Here is an 18,293-nt window from a genome sequence, read left to right on the forward strand (position 1 = left end):
TCATGAGAAATGCTGGGCTGGATGAAGCACAAGCTGGAATCAAGATTGCCGGGAGAAATATCAATAACCTCAGATATGCAGATGACACCACCCTTATGGCAGAAAGTGAAGAGGAACTCAAAAGCCTCTTGATGAAAGTGAAAGAGGAGAGTGAAAAAGTTGGCTTAAAGCTCAACATTCAAAAAATGAAGATCATGGCATTGGGTTCCATCATTTCATGGCAAATATATGGGGAAACAATGGAAACAGTGTCAGACTTTATTTTCTTGGACTCCAAAATCACTGCAGATGGTGACTGCAGCCAGGAAATTAAAAGATGCTTGCTCCTTGGAAGAAAAGCTGTGACCAGCTTAGACAGCATATTAAAAAAGCAGAGATGTTACTTTGCCAACAAAGGTCCATCTAGTCCAAGCTATGGTTTTTCCAGTAGTCATGTCTGGATGTGAAAGTTGGACTATAAAGAAAGCTGAGCACTGAAAAACTGATGCTTTCGAAGTGTGGTGTTGGATAAGACTCTTGAGAGTCCCTTGGACTGCAAGGAGATCAAAGCAGTCAATCCTAAAGGAAATCAGTTCTGAATATTCATTGAAGGACTTATGCTGAAGTTGAAACTCCAATATTTTGGCCACCTGATGGAAAGAACTGACTCATTGGAAAAGACCCTGATGAAGGCTGGAGGAGAAGGGGACGACAGAGGATGAGATGGTTGGATGGCATCACCAATTTGATAGACATCAGTTTGAGCAAGCTCCAGGAGTTGTTGATGGACAGGGAGGCCTGGCGTGCTGCAGTCCATAGGGTTGCAAAGAGTCGGACATGACTGTGTGACTAAACTGAACTGAACTGATGTGTATGGCTGAGTCCCTTTGCTGTCCACTTGAAACTATCACAACATTGTTAATCAGCTATACCTCCAATAAAAAATAAAAAGTTAAAAAAATATAGGCACAGCAATGAAATATTTATCATGATCATCGATGTTATCATCATAGCCTAATATCTATTTATCACTATGTATCAGATGTTTTCAGTGCTTTGCATATAAAGTGAAAGTGAAGTAGCTCAGTCATATCCAACTCTGTTGCAATCCCATGGACTGTAGCCGGCAAGGCTCCTCTGTCCATGAGATTTTCCCAGCAAGAACCCTGGAGTGGGTTGCCATTTCCTTCTCCAGGGGATTTTCCCAACCCAGGGGTTGAACCCAGGTCTCCCATACTGCAGGCAGACTCTTTACCGTCTGAGCCACCAGGGAAGCCTAAGCTTTGCATATAACACCTCATTTAATCCTCATAATAGTTGTCCTAGCTATTTATTGCTATAACATATCACTTCAAACTTTGTGGTTTAGAATATCTATTTTTAAATTATTTTGCATTGTTTTATGGGTTAGTTGGGCTTGGCTCGACATTCTCACGTAAGAATCTGTCATGTGCTTGCAGTCAGATGGTGATGAGGGGTGGAGTCATATACAGGGACAATTGCTTGGATGGCTAAGATAGATTCTTCACTTTCAGGTCTGGCTTGGGGCTGGCATGGCTGGTAGGGCTGGAGATAGCTGAGTATGCCTATGTGCTTGCTCATTTTCTCTGTCTTTCTCTCCTCCCATCTTCTCCCCACCCCCCCAACCACCACCATTTCTTTCTCTGGGTCCCTCTCCCAGAAACCTTTCCATAAACTTAGCATGGGCTTCCTCCTAACATGGCAGTCTCAGAATACTCACGCTTTCTTACAAGGTGGCTCAGAGATCCCAAGAGCACTTTCATGGAGACCAAGGTGAGAGCTGCCAGACTTCCTGTGACAGGCTCCACAGATAGGCCATCCTTTGTTGGTTACCCAAGCCAGCTCAGATTCAGTGTAGGGTCGTGTGGCTCATCAGGAGGCATCTTTGGAGACAGTTACCACAGTAACCAATTTTACAAATGAGGAAACTGACACAGAAGTGAGAGTCTTCCTTGTGGGTTATGCACTAAAGGATTTCAACTCAGAGTCCGTTCTTAGTACTTGAGTGAACTTGGGAAAAGCACTGTCTCTTTAGGTATTACTTTATGTGGATATTAGGATGTTTGGAGGGATGATATTGAAAGTCCTTTCCACTTCTTTCACCCATTAAAGCCTTTGGATTTAGATGATGGGAGTGGGAATGGAAAGGAACAAGAGTAAGTGAAAAAGCCCTGCTGTAGAAGACAGAACTTTGTAACAGTATGGAGGGAAGGTACGTGCTAGACCAGGAATACACCAGGGTTACTCAAGGACTCCGTTGGATTATTACATTAAATATCTAACAGTGGTCAACTCCATGAAATACCTATTGAACAGCAAGAGTCATAGATTTCAGTTTGAGACACTGGAATATGGGCCCACTGAGTGAAATGGGAGTAGTCATAGTAAGAGCTGCTTTAAATAGAAAAAGGACCTACCAATTTTGAAAAAGTCTGAGGTGTCTGGTAGGACATTCCATCAGGAACAGTATCCTTTAGTTATTTGTAAATAAGGTCCTAAATTTCACATTAGAAGAGGTCATTAGAGAGTGTTTGCCCTGGAGAGAGTCTTTGTGTGTATCCTAGATTAGAGGATGAATTGAAGGCAACAAAGGTCAGAGAAGTGGGAGGAAAAACTTCATCAGGAAGCTGCAGGTCCTGCGAGTGAGAAAGAGGGGAGAGAGTGATCAGACTATTGAACACTTCAGAGAAGTTGAGAATGAGAGAATAGTGCAAGAGGAGGACCCTTGCATTCTTCTGGAAGCAGTTTTAGTGAAATATGGGAGTTTAACCTTGTTTTTTGTAGAAGATTTTGGGACTTTGGGAATGAACACATTGATTGGGTGGGAACTGCAGCTGAAGACTTTGGCAGCAAAGGACCAATAGAAGTTCAAAGAGGCAGGGGTGACATGTTTCTGATGAGGGTGTGCTTTCTGAGACTGATAAACCTGATGTAGGAAGACTGAGCAGTCACCACACCGACAAGTTATAGAAACACAGAGAAGCGGGTACAAACTGAGATGGAGGAAAGGTAGACTGGACAGAACGTCATGCTAAAATAGAGCAAAAGCTGCTGCTGCTGCTAAGTCACTTCAGTCATGTCCGACTCTGTGCGACCCCATAGACGGCAGCCCAGCAGGCTCCTCTGTTCCTGGGATTTTCCAGGCAAGAACACTGGAGTGGGTTGCCATGTCCTTCTCCAATGCATGAGAGTGAAAAGTGAAAGTGAAGTCGCTCAGTCGTAGCCAAGGCTATCCCAAACAAAATAGAAAAAATTATTTTTTCCCAAAAGAATTTAGATTTCTTATTTACTTCTTGTAAAAGACCTGATTACTTTTGAGCTCAAGTCTGTATTCTTAAGAGCCACTTTTATACCTTTACACAATCATAAAAATACTCTCTTCTGATCAAAATATAGATCCTGAAATCTGTCCACAGAGCTCTGCATTCTTGAACCATATACAGTGCATTGGCTTTCAGGTTTCCACCCCTCCTTCCAATCAAATTTATAATAAATCATCCCCACCCTTAGATTTTGAAGGTTGTGGCGCTCAACCACATATAACAATTGAAACAAAAGGAGCTAAGAATAGCAATGCCACACAGGTGAAGAAGTGTATCACTTCCATTTATGAATTCTGGACATTAATTCTATTTTATAATTATGCTATTAGGTTGGACTGAGGAAGAACTTCAGTTGTATATGTGTCACCGGGGAAACCACTTGTTTTGGATTTGACAGAAGGAGACAATTAAAATGTCTGATTGCCATTTTTAGAGCAGCTTTTATTTATATAAATTTTTTAGAGCAACTTTTATTTTGAAGACAAGTCAGAGAATATTAAAATTCATAGAAGTGACTCTGAAAGGATTGGCAATTCTTATTTAAGAATGAACTATGAATTCTGCAGAGTTTTATGGTGGTTATTCATCACAATGAGAAGTAAAGCCCATTCATCTTTTCATGCGGCAGCCTCAGCTGTAGGGATACCATTATTAAATGGCGTTTACCAGAGGTGAGGAGAAAAACCTCCTCCCCAGAGGTTCGTCCTTGCCAACCAATCACAGAGCAGCCTGGACCTAGTCCACGCCCCCTGCTCTGATAGACCCAGGAACGCAATGTGATTGGTGCATAGTTGGGGTTTTATGGGAGGGGTTTCTTGTCACTCTTTCTGGCTTCCCTGCAGTTCCTTATTTGGTAGCTTTTGACAGAACTAGTCTTTCTTGCAGCTAAGCATCTTGACATACATAATTCATTAAGCCCTGGAGCTCAGGGAGAGAAAGATGCAGACCCTTAGATCTTTAGATGTTTCTTTATCACATGAATTGTCTTTATTCAGAACAGTGGTTGAATTCTGTTGCATTCTGGAGTTTTACAAATGGCATGTATTCAATGGGAAACCGACTGGATGGGATCTAATGCGAGGCTTTCTTATGTGTACTTAATTACCAGAAAGCTTTAAAAATCTGCATACTCTGTGCTTGTGGAGATTGCTAAGTATCAAGGTTTTGAAGATATACTTATTTTAGAACTTACTCTCTATATAATCAATCAAAAATGCCTGAAGCAAACTATTTACTGTCAGTATCTTGGGGCTACATAAAGGTAAGATTTATTTAGCCTTTGTAAACTCCTGATTACTCTGATTACATAACTAATAATTTTAATAAATTACTATGGAGTAAAGCTTTCTAAGCAATCTTTTCTTTAGACATGAGCTGCAGAAGACATGTGTGTTTTTAGTGGTCAAGATAAGGAGAAATTGTATAACTTTTATTAGTTGTAATTTGTATGTTAAAATAGCTTTTTAATTTTCAGCATTTCTTCTGTTTTATCTTGTATAGATTTGAGTTTTTTTAAGTGTCAAGGTAATTAAATCCATTGGAGATAAATAATTGGGCTAAATTATAACTGGTACATGGGCTCTAATTAGTATGTAGCATTTAAAGTTTATAAAAATTAGTTTATACCTCTTTCTAAAAAGCTGTACTACTTTTACCTGATGAGGTTTTTTTTTTTTCTTCCAACCTTTGGATATAGATGACAATAAAATTGACAGTATTTAATTTTTAGGTGATATTTTATGTAAATGAACACTTGATCTATTTGTAAAACTGAAAGATGTAAATTTATATGATACTGCTATATTTGTTAAATCTCAAAAAATGAATTAGTACACTGCATTTAATAAGGTTATGTTCCTGCTTGGTAAGCTTATTGCATGCCCTGTGGTAATGCTAACCTGGCAATCCTATCTGTTTAATATAGACTTGAGGTGGAAAAACCTTTTTCAGTGCTAAATGAAACATCACTTCAGAAATTGGAGTTTATTCTTGAATGTTTGAGCAAATCACAATACACATTTTTAGAGAATCCTTTTCCATTACTTTAAGGGCTCTCAGATTGAAACATTTTTCATTTTCTTTGTTTCTTTTTTAAAGCAAAATTTCCTCTTTCCTGTGAGATTTACTTGCATTCTAAGAAAACTTATTTCAGTTTTAGTTGTCCAAAGTCATGATTTTCCACCTTCCTTAAAATCTTGATTCCAGATTTTGTCATTTTAATTATTTGAATTTTGCTAGCCATTTCTTGGCTTAATTTTTTTTTTTAATAGAGAAAAGTGTAGAGAGTAATAAAGAAGCATCCCCCTCCCCAGTCTCTCTGGAATTCATTTCTTAGGTTCTAGACAGCTCATATTTGATACTTTTTGAAGGGCTTCATAGTCATGTTATAATTATGGATAATACCTTCGAGAATCTACAGAATTTTAATGCTTTTTGCAGAAATTTTTGCTGGCAGCTTTATGTTTTTAATATTATATTGCTAAAAACACTTAGGAAGGATAGATATACATATATTTAGTCTTATTATGTATTTTGAAAGATTTGTTTTTATGCGGTTAATACAGTGTTTATTTTAGCTTTTAATGCTGGCATCCACCAAACTTGTAGTGTGTCACAGTGCAGCATATTCAAATAATTTTAGCAGAATGGTGTGGGGAAAAACAAGCATTTACTTAATGTTTGACCTTTACCACTGTCTTAATTATATACTAGAAGATATATAATGCACTAAGTAGCACATTGGCATGAGGGGGAAGTACAGGGATTAAATTTGGGAATACTTTAAATTTTTTTTTATTATTTAGTTTTGTTTCCTTTACAGTCTTAAATAAACATAAATTGGATAACTGGAGTTGAAAAAGCAATATTCAATATTCAGTTCAACTGCATTTTCCCTTTCCTTTATGTTTTATATTGCTGCACACAGACATTCTGATGCATAATGAGAACAAAGGATTTGAAAGCATTCACTTAGAGATTTTCCTCTTTATTCTTTGTCGCAACAATAACTCTACATATCATTTCAGACTGTTTAGATCAGAAACAATCAGAATAATTCATCAGTCTAAAATATTTAGAGGTCCTTTTAGAGATATCTAAATGCTCAATTAAATTGTTCTACATTTTGCAACCAGTTCTTTTTGAAAAGCAGTTCTATATTTTGTCTCTTCTAAATCTATAAATTGAGAAAGAACCTAGAAAGCATTCTAGGAAAAATAGATTTTATTACCTTTTCTAATCATTTTCCCCCTCATAGCAGTTTTACAGTTATGTTAATAATTGGTATGTAGTTATCTTAAAATGAGAGAAATTCCACTTGGATTTAAAAATGATTGTTGAGTGATTTAGTTTATTGTTTGTTAGCACATCCAGCTATACACTCCAAAACCAAATTGTAAGAGGAACTACCAGTTGAGGAAGCACTGACGGTAATTTTGGGGGTTATTAATTTAGCTTCCCTTGGACCATATGTCTTATATCAGTAGCAAAAACAAAAAAAGAAACAATTTTGATTCCTTTTAGAAAAGTTCTTTGTGCTATAATTTAATTGACTCTCTGAAAATTGTTTTTAGGAAATCTCCTATACTTTTGGGAAGAAAGAGGTCTGCTTAAAATATTGTGTTATCTAATTATGTTAAAAGGAAATGGTGACTTCCTTGGAGCACCTCCCAAGTCTTGGGAGGGTGATAGGTGTGCAATGAAGGGTTTTTCTCCACCCATGCTTTGGGGTTTTGAACAAAGGGAAAAGGATAGTCTGGGAGTATATGTATATGATGCAAAAATAATCAGCAGAATATAATGTGTCATTTATCAGTCTATACAACAGAATTCTTTCACTGCAATTTTTTGCTTTAGTTATTTGCACCAACTGGCTATTTTGATGAGTTGTATAATCAAACTGCCAAGAAGATTACACTTCATTTTCATGTTCTTCCAGTTAAATACAGTAATTTGTGTGGCATATCTGCAGATACCATGCAGTTTTTCTTCTTGGGCATATGGTAATGTATTCCTTATACCAAATTGCTTACACGTTAGAAAGTAGTTTTGTAGAAAAACTGGGTTCCTATCTGACTGTTCGAGTTGTACCAACTGCCCCCCACCAAGGCTGCAACGTTTTTTTAGTTACATTCAAAGAAATGCATGGAAGGCAGGTGGACAGTGGTTCCTGTATAACAGACTGTAGAATGGCTAGGCTAGTGGCTGAAAATCTTAACTTATTCCCCTGACTTTTAAGAAAGGATTTTGTCATGACCAGGCAGTCCTCTCTGGCCACTTCTATCTCATAGCAGGGACAATTTCAGGTCAAAGAGATATTTCATTAAATATATGTTTCAGAAGTTTAGCAGACTCTCTTGAATATATTTTGCCTAAAAAGTAGATTTTTTCCAGGAGAAAATTTCATTCATCAAACAGATATTTACTTACCTTTAGGCCTTATGCATGGTACTTGAGTTCTGAGTCACTTCAGTTGTGTCCAGCTCTTTGTGACCCTGTGGACTGTAACCCACCAGGCTCTTCTGTCCATGGGATTCTCCAGGCAAGAGTGCTGGAGTGGGTGGTCATGCCCTCCTCCAGGATCTTCCTGACCCAGGGATCTTGTGCATTGACAGGCCAGTTCTTTACCACTAGCACCACCTGGGAAGCCCCTTATGCATGGTTTTTTGTTGTTGTTCAGCCACTCAGTTGTGTCTCCGTCTTTGCAACCCCATGGACCAACACACCGAGGTTCCCTGTCCTTCACCATCTCCCAGAGCTTGCTCAAACTCATGTCCATTGAGTCGGTGATGGCATCCAACCATCTCGTCCTCTGTCTTCCCCTTCTCCTCCTGCCTTCAATCTTTCCCAGCATCAGGGTCTCTTCTAATGAATCAGCCCTTTGCATCAGGTGGCCCCAAAGTATTGGAGTTTCAACTTCAGCATCAGTCCTTCCAATGAATATTCAGGACTGATTTCCTTTAGGATGGACTGGTTGGATCTCCTTGCAGTCCAAGGGACTCTCAAGAGTCTTCTCCAACATCACAGTTCAATAGCATCAATTCTCTGGCACTCAGCTTTCTTTATGGTCCAACCTTCACATTCATACATGACTACTGGAAAAACCATAGCTTTGACTAATCTGACCTTTGTTGGCAAAGTAGTGTCTCTGCTTTTTAATATAGTGACCATTTTCTATATGAATAATACCCTAAATTATTTTTTGGTATTGGTAGGGGAGCTAGATATTTAGGTATATATTTTATGTTGGTTTAAATACAGTTAGCTCTTCCATCCATTCCTGCAATGATAAAAATAAACTATCAGTATAAAAGGCCTAGGAAACCAGGAGATAGAATTCAAATAATATTGAGCATCTACTGTGTGCCAGTGTGAGTTAAATGATCTTACGCATTCATAAATGATAACCTGTGAATTGTTTAGGAAAATATAACTGCATAAAAAATGGGCAGAAAATATTTTTAACACTTGGTAATATCTTTATGAGCTTTCTTAAAAGGTTCCAAATTTTACTTTTTCCCCCAGTGGATCATAATATATAATGCTCAGTGACAATAAGCAAAATGTATGTTTATTTTAAAATTGGTATTTTGCAGTCTACAAAGCAGTGACCATGCCAATTTTAAAATATAAAATATACATACATTTGGTGACTCATTTATCTTAAAACTGGTTGTTTGCACCTTTTAATCCCCTTCTTCTATTTTACCCATTCGTTATTCCCCAAGTCTGGCAACCACTGGTTTTTATGTATCTGTGAGCCTGTTTCTGTTCTATTCATTCATTTTCTGATTCTGCATATAAGTGATAATGTACGGTATTTATCTTTAACTTGTTTCACTACCATACAACCCTCCAGGTCCATCCATGTTGTCACAAATGGCAAGATTCCATTCTCCCTTTTTATGGCTGAGTAATATTCCACTGTGTGTGTGTGTGTGTGCATGTGCACACACACGTGTAAATATACACACATTGCAAAATATACAGCACAGAGAATATAACCAATGATATTATAATAACTTTGTTTGGTACAGAATCTATTAATATTAAAGTACCAAATCACTATGTTGTATACCAAAAACCCAGGATATTGTCAACTATGTTTCAACAAATATACACAAAGGAAAAAGGCATAGCTAATTATATACGGTTATTAGCAGTGAGACAGTGAGGATATACATGAGTTCTACATGCATTTTTTAATCAGAGAAAATTATAAAAAAAAAATACACAACAGAAGTGAACTTTGTGTTTCTGAGTTTGAGAATGAGCATCGTCAGTCTGTAAATTAACAACCAGAGGTATCTCTGTTGGTTATAGCCGGTTCTTCAATTTTGACTACAGGAAAATGCTAATATGCATTTCTTATATCCAACAGTATACTGAAATTTTTTATTGATCTCAGTACTTTACAGTGATCAATTCTGATACCCTAATTTAGATGATCAATAAGATTAACTCTGGAAGTGATTTGCCAAATTATCTTGAGTTATATATAACACCTTGGTATGAATTGTGCAGAGCCAAAATTTTTTTAAATTCTAATAAACTAAATACTGAGTTAAAAATGCATTTCAGACATTACTAAATGATGATTCACCACTCTCTTTACCCCAGAGTTAATTGAGGATTTATGATGAAATTCACAATTTAAAAGGCTTTTTTGTGATCAAGTATTTAGTTTTTGCTCTATATAGATAAAATATATTGTTTAGTACATTAAAAGAAATATTAAGGTATATTAAAAGGTCCATTTGAGTTATTTGGGAAGTCAAAGAAAGATACATTGAGAAGCAATAATGGCTAGGAAAGCGTAACATCGTTGAGAATTCTGGTTTTGATAATGCCACGTGCTGGTGATAGATAAATTCCAGGTGGTAGATAAGTTTCTTTGGATAAAATAGGCACCAGGAAACCAGTAAAATAAACTGTGAAGCAATGATGTTTCAGCTGAACAGGTCTATTTTCAGTTGTATTTATGGGACTTATGGTGATGAATTGGTAAATTCTTTGGATGCTGAAAACCAGTAAATCCCTACTTAAAAAACTTTAAAAAGGAAACATTATGTATTATCTGTTCATATGTTTTCTCTATAGTCTAGTAGAGTACTCAAATCTGCTCAGTTCTGCTTTCGGGGAAAAGACTACATTTTAATCTCTGATCAGTATACATATTCATTTCTGCTAATGATAAATTAATTGATAAAAAACATACCATGTTTTATTGTGTGGCAACCCTTTTGTGTGTTTATAAATTAGTTTTTTCTCTTCTCTAAATGCTAATAATTCATGCTATTTTTATGCATTCTCCCCCCAATGTCCTCCTTGAATATCTAAATGTGTGCTGTCCATTTATGGTAGCCCCTAGCTTCGTGTGACTTTGCAGTTTAAATTCATTAAAATTAAATAAAATCTAGAATTCAGCTCCTCCTTTATACTAACCATATTTAAAAGGCTTGATAGCCGCATATAGCTATTGGCTCCTAGCCACTAATCTCTGGAGAGTGGAGAGTATAGCATTTTTTCATCATTGTAGAAAGTTCTATTGGATGACACTGACCTAAAGAGTCAGGATGTGTTAAAGATTCTTTGGCATATTTTCCATATCTTAGCATATGCTCATGTTATTTCACTTAAACTTTCCTCTTCTGTTATTTCATTTTATCTTTCTGTTTTTTCAGTTTAAAAGGATGCTTAATCGAGAGCTCACCCATCTCTCTGAAATGAGTCGGTCTGGAAATCAAGTGTCAGAGTATATATCAAACACATTCTTAGGTAAGCATAACAATTTAAATTTTTTCTTTTTTATTGTTTGGTTGTCTTTAGAGGTAGATTGGGGTGCAAACTTGTTTTGGAACTCAATAAGAGTTAGGAATTCCATTTGTTTTCAGTCATCAAATCAATGAGCCTCTAAGTTTTAGAACCTAAGGTGACAAAGTACCTTTTTTTATCTTTTAGTTTCATTCAAGACTTTAGAGATTCCCTTAATTAAAGTTGTATATTTCCCATTTTTCCAAAGTACTCAACTGTAAAATGTATTTTTTAGAGAGATCTATTCATGCATTCAACAAATTCTTGTTAAATGCCAGCCATTGCTGGACATTAGGTATTTAATAATCAGTTAAAAATAGTCCCTAAACTCAACGAGTTGATAGTCCAATGGGAATCATGCCTGGTAGGCTGGGGAGGCAGAGAGATGTAACAATTGCTGAGGAAAAGCCTGCTGATGATAGTAGCTGAGAGCATGGTGCACTGGGACACCACCACCGCATTCTCCATCCGCAGAAAGAAAATGCAGGTAGAACAAGCCAATAACTTGAACATACCCTTGATCTGAATTTACTTTCAAAACAAAACTGCTGTAATAGCTAATTAGCACATTCACTAAACAGACATTTCTTGGATACACGCTCTGTGTAAGGAAAAGTTAAAGGAGGCACTGCCTTGAAATAGTGAATGAGTGTATTGATACCATCTGATGTCCTAGTTGAAAACAACAATTAGCTCTTGTGAATATGATATTTACTTATCAGATAATACTGGAGATTCTCTGTGCTCCCCATGTAACCTTGTTACATTATATATCCCCACATCCCTATCCTATAGAAAATGTAAAGTAGCAGCAGTCTGACTCCTTCGGATAGACTGCGTGTGCTCCCACAGAATGGCCCGTCAGGTTCACACACTGCTGTTTTCAGTTTGCGCACGAAGTTTCTGCCATTTCAAAGTAGGTGTTGAAACTGGAGTTCTTGGCAAAAGCAGCTTTCCCACCAGGAAGTGAATTTTGGACAGGAATGGAATTGATGAGCAGTAGAAATAACCAATATATTTTGCCTTTTCCAAGTCAGCAATCATAAGTTTTTTGTTTTTTTTTTTTAAAGAATTAAGACCTTCAAAGTTGTGGTCACTGAATTATTTGATGTTAATTATTATGCAGTAGAATTTATTTGCTTAATTTTGTGTTTCAGAGTATTAAATTAAGTCCACAGCAAACTGTAAATACACAACTTCCTTAAGAGGAGTTTTACTTGGAAATATTTCCTAGAATGTATAATGATCAATTAAAATCTGCCTAGTTATGCATGTTATGAGAAAAAAAAACTAGGCAGAATTAATACTAAGTGTAGAATATTTTTAAATTTTTAAGATAAGCAACATGAAGTGGAAATTCCTTCTCCAACTCAGAAGGAAAAGGAGAAAAAGAAAAGGCCAATGTCTCAGATCAGTGGGGTCAAGAAGTTGATGCACAGCTCCAGTTTGACCAATTCAAGCATCCCAAGGTTTGGGGTCAAAACTGAACAAGAAGACGTCCTTGCCAAGGTAAGATGATTTCAAGTACCATGATCAGAAATACGCAGTGAACTTTGATTCCTTCTGTTTTAAATAAATGAAAAAGCTTATTATTAATAACTCATAGGGGGTTTTCTGGTAGATGGGAAAGCACTTTATAAAGCTCTTGCTAAATCGCTTGAATAGCATTGAAACATATACATTACCATATGTAAAATTAGATAGCCAGTGGGCATTTGCTGTATGACACAAGGAGCTCAAATTCAGTGCTCTCTGACAACCTAGAGGGGAGGGAGGTTCAGGAGGGAGGGGACATGTGTATACCTATGACTGATTCATGCTAATGTATGGCAGAAACCAACACAATATTGTAAAATAATTATCCTCCAATTAAAAGTAAATAAATTTTAAGAAAGGATAAGGTAGATGAACATGAGCTTTTAGAGAAGGATCTCCAAAATAAACCATCAAGAGGAAAAATTAATCACTTGAATTTAATTAATATATAGAGACAGGTGGCTTGATGTTCTTTATTTTTGCATCTACATTTGATTGTTTGAATAGTTTAAGTTAAGGTTTTTGAGAATATGTTTTAGTTAACTAGCTAAGGTTTTGAGAATATGTTTTAACTACTGGAGAAATACTTGAGATCAATATTTCAAGTGTGTAAATATGCTGTTTTGTCAGAGACATAAGGTTGAGCAACATCATTCAGTCTCTAGCATTGTGTTTTAAGCAGATTTGCCTCAAGTCTGCCTCTACTTATGTGGTGCATCCATTACATTCGAAATGAACTTTTGAAAAAAAGTCTAACAATCTCTTCATTAAAGTCAGTAATTTTTAAACGACTGTGTTCATTGTTTCATGTTCTCCTTCTGCATCCAAACTTGTTCTTACCTTTCCTTAACCCCAGGAACTAGAAGATGTGAACAAATGGGGTCTTCATGTTTTCAGAATAGCAGAGTTGTCTGGGAACCGACCTTTGACTGTTATCATGCACACCATTTTTCAGGTAACATGGTTAAGTTCTATCACCTCTTATTTGGTGACATAAGGTCCAGTCTGTGAATTGTGCATGCATTTATCTTCTTCACTACTCACCCTCTTTTACTTATTTTGATAGTTTTTTATTTGCTGAAACATATAAGGGATATATATTTGCCCCTTATATGCTGCTGCTAAGTCACTTCAGTCGTGTCCAACTCTGTGTGACCCCATAGCAGCAGCCCACCAGGCTCCCCTGTCCCTGGGATTCTCCAGGCAAGAACACCGGAGTGGATTACCATTTCCTTCTCCAGTGAATGAAAGTGAAAAGTGAAAGTGAAGTCGCTCAGTCGTGTCCGACTCTAAGCGACCCCATGGACTGCAGCCTACCAGGCTCCTCCGTCCATGGGATTTTCCAGGCAAGAGTACTGGAGTGGGGTGCCATTGCCTTCTCCTGCCCCTTATATACCAAGGGGCAAATAAGGATACAAGAAGGTTAGAGTGTGGGTTAAACACAAATAAATCAATTGTATTATTTTTCCCATTGAAGAAAAAGATATATGGGCAAACTGAAGCAATTCATTAAAATAATTTTAAAATCATAAAATAAAAAAAATTTTAAATCATCCACATGACCCTCCCTTGCACAGAGAATGGAGTGGAGTGTTAACTTTACAAATTGAATAAGCCCTTGCTGACTAACCTTAGTATGTAATTTCTTCAACCACTGTCTTGTGGACTGCTCTCTTCTTCAAATCAGTTTCTCATTCTTGTCAGGTTTTTGCCCCAGTTCAGGGTTAGGATTTATATGAGAATTTGGGGCTGGAGGTCTCCAGCCCTCAAGAGAATGTTGTTTCTCACTTGCTTTGACCCAGTGGCTGAGTCGGGGGTGGTGGACTGAAGCTACCTTCAGGATCCCAGGACACGGACACTTGATAGTTGGCAGCTCATTCCTGACACCATATATTTTGGGCAAAGCTTTGCTGGGCTCCAGAAGGACAACTGTACTCTGGTTTTGTCCCTTCAGTTCCTGGATCACCCCATGGGTTTTCATTGTCCTCACTAGACATTGAGAGAGTGCTTCTCTCATTTCTGGGTTATCCATAGGTGACACAGGGGGTGATTTCTGTTGCTGTTGTTAACACACTGTATGGAAAATCTTTTCTATAAGATACAAAATGCTAAGAGGATTTCTTTTCTTGCAGGAACGGGATTTATTAAAAACATTTAAAATTCCAGTAGACACTTTAATTACATACCTAATGACCCTGGAAGATCATTACCACGCTGATGTGGCCTACCACAATAATATTCACGCTGCAGATGTCGTCCAGTCAACGCACGTGCTGTTGTCTACACCTGCTTTAGAGGTACGCTTGGTCTCTAAACCTTCGAGGACATTAACTTGCCACTCACAGTGGTTCTTCAGCTTTCATACTGAAGGGCATGCAGGGCAAACAACAATTGGCTTCCTGGAAATATTATTAAGTTGGGAGGGGGATGTCATTGTGGTAATTAAACAGCTGAGTCTTTGATGAATTTGTCTTTGATAATAATCAAAGACTTAGGGATTCATCTGTTTATGATATTGCATCTTTGAAATGATCTAGTGAACATTCCATAAAGCACACCTGGATTACTCAGTTTTGATTAGTTTGGGGCTTCTTGGGAATTTAGTCTGATGACTTTTTTGTTTATAATCCAAAGATGATTATTTTTATAAAATAGAAGCTATGCATTGATACTTTTCATAGAACTCATTAGAAAGAAACATATCTTTAATGTCACCAAATCCTATGAAGTTGTTCCATTAAATGTTTATTAAAGCAATTTGATTTCCTTAATCATTTGGGAGAGTGACTCTCTTTTGCTAATGTACTTTATAGTTCAGATTGTTTCATTATAAAACTAGGTTAATACCTTATTGTTTGAGTGAGAGGCTCTCAACTGGGGGTGATTTTCCCGTTACTCTTACTCCCCCCCTCCTCCCAGAGACATCTGGCAATACTGGAGAAATTTTTGGCTGTCACAATTTGGGGGTACATTCTACTGGCATCTCATCAGTAGAGGCCAGGGGCCCTGCTAAACACCTCGTAACACACAGGATAGCCTCCCACAGCAAAGACCTATCTGCACAACAAAGACTTATCTGACTGCAGATGTTGGTTTCTCTGAGATTGAGAGTCCCTGTTTTGAATGGAAGAAAATAATTGCTCGTGTCATTAATTTTATGTACATTTTCAGAATATCCTTGAACATCTTAAATAGTTTTAAAATAAGTTATTATTAAAACTATTGGCAGATATCCTTTTTAAATATTTTTAAAATATAACCATGGAAAAGGTGTGATCTTGAATTATAATAAGATCAGATAAAATATTTCCTCCAAGATTACATTTAAAAAGGCCATGAGGATCTCATTTTCTGAAAGTCTGCCATCCTGAAATATGATAATAATATATTTTGAAGCTTCATTTTGTTTTCCATCAGAGTCTGGGAAGGCATTTCCCATTCCTATGTACCTTTAATTTATATTACTATAGAATAGTAACTTTATCTAATATTGTCTGGGTTCTTTCAGGCTGTGTTTACAGATTTGGAGATTCTTGCAGCAATTTTTGCCAGTGCAATCCATGACGTTGATCATCCTGGTGTGTCCAATCAGTTTCTGATCAATACAAGTAAGTGAAGTGAAACGTCTTCATTTTTGCAGAAAAAATTTTCCTTTTTACATTTTAGAGTGACTGAGGGTTTTTATAAGTATAGGGTGTTTCCAGAGTCATGTTCTTTTGAGATGTGTATATATGCATCACAGTGACTGCACATTAATGTTATATAGCTCTAAAAAATTACTGTTCTAGCCCATGAGGCATATGATGTTTGAAAAAACATGCATTCCAGTACTTCTCTTGAAATACTATATTACCACATTAGTAGACAGAGCAATTGAAAGCGAAAGTTTGCAGAAAGATTTAGGTATATTGCTCCTAAAGTTTTTTTTTTGGGGGGGGTTGCGGGCGCTGTGCTTGGTCTTTGTTGCAGCTCACAAGCTTTCTCTGGTTGTGGCATGTGGTCTGTCTGGTTGCGGCATACAGATTTAGTTGCCCTGTGGCATGTGTGATCTTAGTTTGCTGACCAGGGATTAAATCCATGTCCCTTGCATTGGTAGGTGGATTCTTAACCACTGGACCACCAGGGAAATCCTACCCTCAGAGTTTTAAATAAAAGAAGTTATCAGGATGCGTGTTAAATTCCTCATTTTATGTAGGTTGTGACGTAATCCTCTTCAGAGGCTGTAACTCCTTCCCCTCTCCACCATGTTCTTTCCTCTTCTTCCCATTTTAAATCTCATGCTGAGGCAGTATGAAGTTCTGTTTTGACATACTGTTTCTTTTTTTCTTTAAATATTTTTTAACCATTGATTTTTTTCTCACTGGTGACATTTTGTAAAATAAGTCATCAATGGATTTGGAAAGAACGCACAGAAGAGACTGTTCGGTGTGGGACACCTCTTAACACACAGTTGCACTGCAAACCCCTGTAGGGAATATTAGTAGTGTTTGGGTGAGGCTTTTGGCAAAGAGATTGTTTTACAGAAATCCTGTTCTTTCTGTGCTCTTAGTCACTCAGTAGTGTCTGACTCTTTGTGACGCCCATGGACTGGGACCCGCCAGGCTTCTCTGTCCATGGGGATTCTCCATTGAACCAGGGTCTCCTGCATTGCAGGGGGTTTCTTTGCCAGCTGAGCTACCAGGGAAGCCCATTCTCTCTGTACTTGAAGTTAATTGGTAAATAATTTAAATGTACCATTATATAATTCCCTCCCAGCACAGTAGATTAATGTTATAAAAGTCACTTTTGTATGTGAAAAAATAAAAAGCTCTTATTTTTTACTATCTGTTAAGAATCTGTCTTTGCTTTTTACTGAGTTGTGGAAAACAGCCTTCTCCTGCCCCATAGCAGTCTAGCTCCTGTAGTGTCTGTTCCTCCACCATTCATTCCCAATACTTTGCTGCAGCCAGATTTAAAGGGGAAGTTTAAATATAGCCTTGCTTTGAGAGATTCAGATCTTTTGGCTTATTTATATATTTGTATATTTTTAATAGCCTCTGGACTACCCTATAACAAAATGCACTTTGGTGACTCACTCATGTGTAGGAGAATTGGGAAAGTCATAGGTTTCCAAAAATGGATGGATAGTCAGTGCATTTCATGTCTTAGCTACCTTTTGAGAGCCTATAATAGGGTGCTTTCAGGAGTCAACAAAACATTACTGTATATCAACACATGAGTTTACATTGTCTCCTAGGTTAGGGTTGATTGTGTCCTTTCTGTTAGAACAGGAAGATCATATAGTAAAATGTACACTGGCAATTTTTTATTATCCTGGACTGATTCATTATTTTGCTTCTTAGGTATATCTTGATATTTTTAACAAATACATATAAATTTTGTCTTAACTCTTGCCATTAAGAAAGGTAGGCTTTTTTCTTTAAATTAATAACACCAATATTCAGACTTAAGTGTTTTATTTGCATCCTATTATACTAAATATTGCATCTTCCCATATTATAACATTAGAATTAAGAATTGAGAACAAATTAAAACAACTGATAATAAAGTCACTGTCTTCCAAGTATTCTGTTAAATTTTTCAGGAAAAATGAGGACCAACTCTTCTTTATTATGGACCCTC

The 18,293-nt window shown here is 37.0% G+C and overlaps 1 protein-coding gene across 2 annotated transcripts in view; it reads left to right on the forward strand.

Annotated features, from left to right (window-relative positions):
* PDE4D (phosphodiesterase 4D) overlaps positions 1-18,293 on the forward strand; it is an 849,844-nt gene that overhangs the window by 790,336 nt on the left and 41,215 nt on the right. For both annotated transcript variants that reach the window (XM_055555248.1, XM_055555247.1), the window contains exons 8-12: positions 11,006-11,099; positions 12,472-12,644; positions 13,528-13,626; positions 14,804-14,968; positions 16,180-16,279. In XM_055555248.1, coding sequence (XP_055411223.1) covers positions 11,006-11,099; positions 12,472-12,644; positions 13,528-13,626; positions 14,804-14,968; positions 16,180-16,279 — 631 coding nt within the window. The remainder of the gene's footprint in view (positions 1-11,005; positions 11,100-12,471; positions 12,645-13,527; positions 13,627-14,803; positions 14,969-16,179; positions 16,280-18,293) is intronic.

The sequence above is a fragment of the Bubalus kerabau genome, chromosome 18, assembly GCF_029407905.1.
Source record: "Bubalus kerabau isolate K-KA32 ecotype Philippines breed swamp buffalo chromosome 18, PCC_UOA_SB_1v2, whole genome shotgun sequence".
In the NCBI taxonomy this organism is placed as follows: Eukaryota; Metazoa; Chordata; class Mammalia; order Artiodactyla; family Bovidae; genus Bubalus; species Bubalus kerabau.